General features: G+C 44.2%; 1 protein-coding gene across 1 annotated transcript in view; it reads left to right on the top strand.

Moving 5' to 3' along the window:
- Positions 1 to 6,732: 6,732 nt before the first annotated feature.
- RHBDL2 (rhomboid, veinlet-like 2 (Drosophila)) overlaps positions 6,733 to 7,387 on the top strand; it is a 17,361-nt gene continuing 16,706 nt past the window's right edge. The window contains exon 1 of the mRNA XM_004678824.2: positions 6,733 to 6,990. Coding sequence (XP_004678881.1) covers positions 6,745 to 6,990 — 246 coding nt within the window. The 5' untranslated portion in view covers positions 6,733 to 6,744. The remainder of the gene's footprint in view (positions 6,991 to 7,387) is intronic.

Raw genomic sequence — 7,387 nt, 5'->3', positions numbered from 1 at the left:
GCCATGTGGTTCACCTCCGGGGTGGGGATCAAACTCATGCTGAAGTTGCTTTAGCTTCTTAGTGCTGTGCTTTAATCCACTGCGCCACCAGGGAGGGCCAGGCCATTTTTAATCCTATAGTGAGAAGTGTTCCACACTGCCCACCAAGATTTATGAGATAAGAAATTCCCCAAGAAAACGGACAAATGCCCAGTACATCCATGTTATGAAAAGAATACACTGGAAGTTCTTGACATTTGCAGATTTATCACTTGTACTGGGTTAGCTACCCTCCAAAGCCCTTTGCAAACGGATGTGAGTTGGGCTTTGCCTGAGCCAGGCATGAACTGGCTAATGAACCAGCCTGCTGTGGCGTCTTGACCTCTCCCCTCACTATATTCTCTACTGTCGTCGTTATCACTGTTTCAGAAACTGCGTTCCCTGACTAAAATCTTTGTTTTTTGTTGGAGTGGAAAAGACTCAAAAATAAGTCTCTTGATATTGCCAGTGACAAAAATGAATAAAAGAGAAGAGGGCCCCATGAAAATGATTTCTTTCTCTAAGAAATTTAAGTTCAGGTGTCTAGCATCTCTGATTTCAAGAGATTCTCCCTGTGGCCACGCAGCTACACTGGAAAAGCGCTTCTAGAAAGTTCTTCCATGAGTGCAGAAATGGCTCTCCGAGAAAAGCTGAAACCTACTAAATGAGGAACTAACCAGGTTTTCTTTTTCCGTTCTTCCTTGGAATCTAGGTGTAAAGTATTTAACATGGCTCATATTCCTCTCACAACACATTTTACAAATAACCCTACTTCTGCATCTAGTTTGAAATGGAGTCATTTAGCATTTTCAGTCTGTATTTTATTTTTGGGAGCTACTTTGTGGCATATAATGAATTAAAGGACCTAAAAAGTCTTTGCAAAAAAATCTCTGACTATTATGGAAGCCTCGTGAAAATCTTCTTAAAAAATTTCTTTTTCTACAGATTATTTTTGAAAGCAGACCCCTGTTGTGGGTAAATGAGCCCCATCCTGCCTTGGCCAACACACTGGCTCCCTGATTCATAAAACACGTAGGTAAGTTCAAGGGCTAGGGAGATTCTTTCCACTTTTCCTCTTAAAGAATACTTGTAACACGCAGGGGAGAACTTCAGTTCTTGGTGCGCAGGAAGTATCTCTCTTAGTGACAGAGCTTCTTTCTGACATTGCACTTCAGTTGTTTCCTTCCTGCAGGGGTGAGGACATGTCTCTGCAGTGCTGCAAGATTTCATCTCTGCATGTGTGTATGTGATTTCAGCAAAGTTTTTGCAGAAACTTGCTACAGACAACAGGTAGGGAGGGAGGCATAATAACAAACTTACTTAGTGAGTAAGAAAGCACAGTCAGTGTAATAAATAATTCTACCCAATGAGTAACACAGATGAGAGTGACCGAGTAAATAATTGGATAGCTGTGGATGCTTTCATAACCCTGTAAGAGGTTACAAGGTATTGTGATCTTTGCTGGCCTGTTTTGAGACACCTGCTCTATTGAGTTGAGTCTCCCCAAATTCTGGTAATACAAAGTGTGCTTCTTGATAGTCTGTCCCAACTTTGGCCTTCAGAGTCTTTGGAGTATACAGGCCACATCCACCACAGAAGGACAAAATTGATGATGACGTGCCTTAGTTAGACTTGCTTTGTGATGCCCTGGGTAGGGACACCTTGGGTCCAGGAGCAGAATTACTGGTGAGCAGATTTCAGTGCATTCTAGGGAAGAGCTGACAGAAGACTATGAGCAAATGTGCAACTATTGGAACATATTTATTTGTTTATTTGTTTTAAAATCTTATTTAAAGGTTTATTTATTTATGCCTAGAAGAACTGGGGTACAGACTAGAGTTGTGGGGGTGGGTGGTGGGTGAAAGGATTCATCAGAGACAGAGTGGGGAGTGGAACAGGCAGATGTATTGAAACACACTGCTGAGGGAGCAGCAGGCAGGTCAGGTGAGGTCTGCTGTGCCATGTGGGTCACCTCCCTGGCCAGGGATTGAACTCTTGCTGTAGTGGCTGTGGTAGCTTCACAGTGCTGTGCTTTAACCTATTGCACCAGCAGGGAGGCTTCTGCACCTAAACATCTTTGAGTGATAGCTTTGCTCACTTATATTTGCAGGCTTGGTCTGTAGAAGTAGGATGGTTCTGTTTCTTTAAATATCTTGTACATACTGCTCAATTGCCTTCCAGAAAGGTTCCACCCACTTTTACCTCACCAACAACATCCATTTCCACACACTTTCATAAATGAGGATTTTTTTTTTCATTGTTGCCAGTCTGGTAGGATAACCAAGGTGGTGAAGTGTGCTCATAAATGCAGGTGAGGGAACAGAAGATAAACAGCAGTGGGAGGCACTAGTGATGTCAGACTGGAAGCAGCACCTGTGAGCATCAAGCACCAGATGTTGGAGATAAGATGAATCTCAGAGAGGCCCTGGGCGCCCAAACCGGTGGAAAGTCAATGTGGTGGTGAAGAGAGAGGTGACATCAACATGTTGTCACCAGCCTGTGTGCTCATCTGTCTCAAGACTCTCACATGTAACTGAACGACATGTGATCCCTTTATTGCACATGCCAGGGAGGGGAGCAGACACACCCTGAGTATGGCCTAACCCAATGGTCAGCTATATCTTGCAACAGTGGAAATACATTTCACTAAAATACCTAACATGCTTGGCTGAAAGTTGTAAAATTTCTGCGAATTTTGAAATCTAGAGAAAAGAGCAAAATTTGAGGGCAGTGTAATCCTCATTATTCTAGCTCTTTTTATGGGTATAAAGTTGTACCTTTAAAAATGTGGAATTTTAGGGCCCTCCCTGGTGGCGCAGCGAGTTAAAGCACAGCACTGAGAAGCTAAAGCCACTTCCTCATGAGTTCGATTCCTGCCTGCCCTGGAGGTGACCACATGGCGCGGCAGACCTCTCCTGACCCGCCCGCTGCTCCCCTCAGGAGTGTACTTTGTTGACTGCCTGTTCTGCTCCCCACTCTGTCTCTGGTGAAGCCTCTCACCGCCCCTGAGTCTCTGGCCTGTACCCCAACTCTGTATGCACAAATAAATAAATCTTTTAAAAAAATGTGGAATTTTATTTCCTCATGAGATGATCATGTACTTAAATTTGTAGCAGACCTTGGATATACAGTGTGGGCCTTGTTTTTTTTTTTTAAGGTTGCATTATTTATGCATAAAACTGGAGTGTAGGTGAGAGGTATGTGTGTGTGTGTGTGTGTGGGAGGCGTGAGAAGATTCACCAGAGACAGAGTGGAGGTAGAACAGGAAGAACCACTGAAATATACTGCTGAGGGGAGCAGCAGGCGAGACAGGAGAGATCTGCTGTGCCATGTGGGTCACCTCCCTGGTTGGGGATTGAACTTGTGCTATAGTGGCTACAGGTAGCTTCATAGAGCTGTGCTTCAAGCCCTTGTGCCAACAGGTAGGCCTCATCTAATACCTGTGCAATGTGATATCATTCAGCCATGAAGAAGACTGAAAGATGGACAAATGCTACATATTTAGGATTAAACAGCTGGTTTCAGTATTTGTGGATGAAGGCTTTCCCTAAGTGGTAGAAGTCAGACACAAAAGACCACATTGGACAGGATTCCACTTACATGAAGTATTCAGAGTAGGTAAACCTATATAGATTAGGAGCTTTCGGGGACTGAAGGAAGAGAGGGATGAGCGGCCTCATCCCTGCACAAGTAAAAGTTCTGGGATGGATTGTGGTGACCTTTGCACAACAGTCTAAATGTGATTATTACCAACAACTTGTCCACTTAAAATCTTTAGAATGGAAAGTTTCACATTATGTGTATTTTACCATAATTAAAAAAATACATAATTTGAGGCTTAGAGAATTTAAGTGATTTATCTAAGGGTACTGTACAGCTCATATGTGGTAGAGCAGTGTTTTAATCTGAGTCACTTGATTCCACTGCTCAAGCTTTTGAAAAATTATTGTGAAATACCTTCTTTTGGATCATTCACAAGATTTATTTATATTTTTTTGTGCTAAAAATATATTTAGGATTAAGCAGCTGGTCTCAGTTTAGATGATTCTCAATTTTGTTGGCAACATCCAAAGCATCCTAGTCAGAGTCAGTTGAAGATAATATATCTTTTTCTCTCCCTCAAGTCTGATCAGGGTGTTGACTTTGGCCACCTCAAGGTCATAGAGCTTCACAGCCTGTGTGATCCGGTGCGCATGGGTCTTGACATCCACGAGAAACACAAGAGTGTTGCTGTCTTCTGTCTTCTTCACGCAGACTCAGTGCTCATGGGAACTTGACAATGGCATAGTGGTCAAGCTTGCTTCTCCTGGGGGTGCTCATCTAAGGATATTTGGGGTGTCTTTGGAACCACAGTGTATTAAGCCTCCAGAAGGTGGGTAATGTGTGCATCTTTTTGTGTGTGTGGCCCTGCACACCTGCAGCACTGTTTTCTTGGCCTTCAAAACTTTTACTTGTCTTTTTGAGGGACAGTGCCATCTTGGCAAACAGCCATTTAGAAAGTTTAGATACATTAGACTATACTGAAAATGTCATTAGCCTTGGATACCATTTTTTAAGTACACACTGGTGACAAACACTATCCTACTTTGTCATAACATGACATTAAATTTAACATTGTTGTTAAGTAAGTGTGTGTGTATTAGTAAAATATGCGTACCATAAAATTTACCGTTTTCACCATTTTTAAGTGTTCCACTCAGTGGCATTAAATGCATTATATGGTGCAACCATCACCACCATCCACTTCTAGAACATTTCATCCCTGAAAACTCTGGATCCATTAAATAGTAATTTCCATTTCCCCTCCTCTTAGCTCCTGGCAACCACTATTCTACAGCTCCTGACACCAGACTCAGGACTGTTGACTGGCTGCAAAGGAAAATGAGGTGTGGCCATTCCCCAGGTCTGTCTAGCAGAAAAGCCTATGCTTCTATCTCTAGTGGCCTTGCTGCCATGTCCATCTTCACCAATCAGAAAAACCAACTTGTAGAGTGAGAGTGTTATTGAAGTGTGCAGAGAGGAGGTTGGTGATCAGGAAGGGGAGGAAGGAGTCCGTGGGTGGAATATGCTTGAAATGGAAGGCAGGGATGAGGGGTTTCAACCGGAGGTTGGGAAGACTGCAGACAAGGAGAATTGGGGATACTGCTTGCTTTCTCTTTACAGACTGCTCTGAGTTATGCCTGGCTGCTTGTGAATATGCTTAGTCATACCATGTGAGCTCTGCTTACACTGTCTGGACTTTACATCACTGTGGAAGTGAAGGGGCTTCAAGGACATACTTAGGAGAGCAGTTTTATTGGGGGAGGCAGGTAACAAGGTGGTTAGTGGGTACAAACGCCTCCATCAAGACACTGGGCTACAAAGGGGAGGGGAGAAACAATATGGTAGTTGAGAATTTAGGATCAAGCAAATGTGTTATCCATTTTATTTAAAAAAGATGTAGATTTATTTTTATTGTTTATGCATACAGAGTTGGGGTATAGGCCAGAGGGGTGGGGGCAGTGAGAGGATTCACCAGAGACAGAGTGGGGAGCAGAACAGGCGGATTTCCTGGAATACACTGCTGAGGGGAGCAACAGGTGAGACAGAAGAGATCTGCTGTGCCATGGGGGTCACCTCCCTGGCCCAGGATCTAACTCATGATGCAGTGGCTGGTGATAGCTTCATAGCGCTGAGACCTTAACCCCTGCATCATCAGGGAGTTCCCGCATCCATTTTTTTTTTTAACATCCAAAAGGGCAGGTTTATTATAAAAAAGGAGAGAAGAGTAAAGGACACTTGCACAGCTACCAGTGGGCAGAAAGAGCTGCCCCCAAAAGGGACAGGTTTGTGAATGTGAGGCTTTGGTCACAGGTGGGCAGGAGGCCTGCTGCTTCATACATTTCTTTCTTTTTGTTTTTAAAGATTTATTTATTTATACATATAAGAACTGGGATATAGGCCAGAGTTGTGGGGAGTGAGAAAATTCACCAGATAGAATGGGGAGCAGAACAGGCAGATCTACCAAAAGAACACTGCCGAGGGGAGGGGCAGGTGAGACAGAAGAGGTCTGCTGTGCCATGCTGGTCACCTCCGTGGCGGTGGATCAAATTCATACTGAAACAGCTGCAGCCAGCTTTCGGTGCTGTGCTTTAACCTGCTATGCCTTCAAGGAGGGCCTTTGGTGGTATTTTAGAAAGGACTAATAATTTAGTAAGAGAAGACATGGGATTGAATTCTTTTTGGAAGAGGGAGGTGGTAGGAAACTTAATTTTTATTAAGTCTATATAAATAGGGCTACAAATGCCTCCCCTGGGAGTTGTGGAAGTTCAATGGGTTTGGGTTCAGCTCAGTAATTTGGGTTGTGAGATGTTACTACCTTATGGTTATGAAATATCTTATGCTGATAGTTGATAGTCAGTGATAGAGGGAAAGGAAGAGGCATCCCAGGTAGAGTTGCCATCCGAAGACTCCAGTCCATTGCCTTGGGTGGTAGCAATAGATGAAACTAGAATCGACCCCTAGAGTCCTCTCTGGTTATGCACTGGCAATGAGGGTATGAATGGTGTGAGTATTTGGACACTAAATCATCAGCTGCCTTCTATGAATGCACAGGAAAGGTCTGGGAAACCAATGGTTATGCCAGAGGGTCCAGGGAAGAGCCATGGCTAGAAGACGATAGGGTCACTGTTCCCCCTGACGTTTGTGCCCCTTTCAGGTGGAGCCTCGGAGGGAGGACCCAGGACAATGGCTGCTACACATGATTTGGAGATGGAGGAAGTGACCCTGAATATGGACAGAGATGCGAAAGAAGAGCTGGAGGAAGAAAAGAGAATGAATGAGAACGAGGGAGGCAAAGACCCTTTGAAGAAGAAAAAGGTTCACAGGATTGTTTCAAAATGGATGCTTCCCGAAAGTGTGCGGAAAACGTACCTGGAGAGAGCCAACTGCTTCCCACCTCCTTTGTTCGTCATCTCTATCAGCGTCGCTGAGGTAACTATGTTGGGTGGTGGGCACTGATGTGACACACTGGGGGTTTAGATCAGATCTAGAGAAGAGACTGGAAAACAGGCTTCTTGCTTTTCAGACAAGGGTACAAGATCGGGAGGGGTTGGAGGGAATTGCCTGGGTTAAATATTTAGCACTTGGCACTGAATCCATGGCTGCAAGTATTCCCTTTTCCTCAGAGGAGGTCAGCCTTTGTCCTGTCATGGCCTTACTGTTTGGGATGAGGTTGACCCACAGATGGAGGGTAATCTGCTTTCCGCAAAGTCTACTGACTTACTCTCTTATCTCGTTTAAAGAACACCCTCACAGAGGGCCTTTCTTGGTGGTGCAGTGGGTAAGGACTCAGCACTGCAAGCTGACCTCAGCCGCTTCAGTGCGAGTT

This window comes from Condylura cristata, unplaced genomic scaffold (genome assembly GCF_000260355.1).
Source record: "Condylura cristata isolate star-nosed mole 26May11 unplaced genomic scaffold, ConCri1.0 scaffold00008, whole genome shotgun sequence".
In the NCBI taxonomy this organism is placed as follows: domain Eukaryota; kingdom Metazoa; phylum Chordata; class Mammalia; order Eulipotyphla; family Talpidae; genus Condylura; species Condylura cristata.
This window is presented reverse-complemented; position numbering and strand designations above follow the sequence as displayed.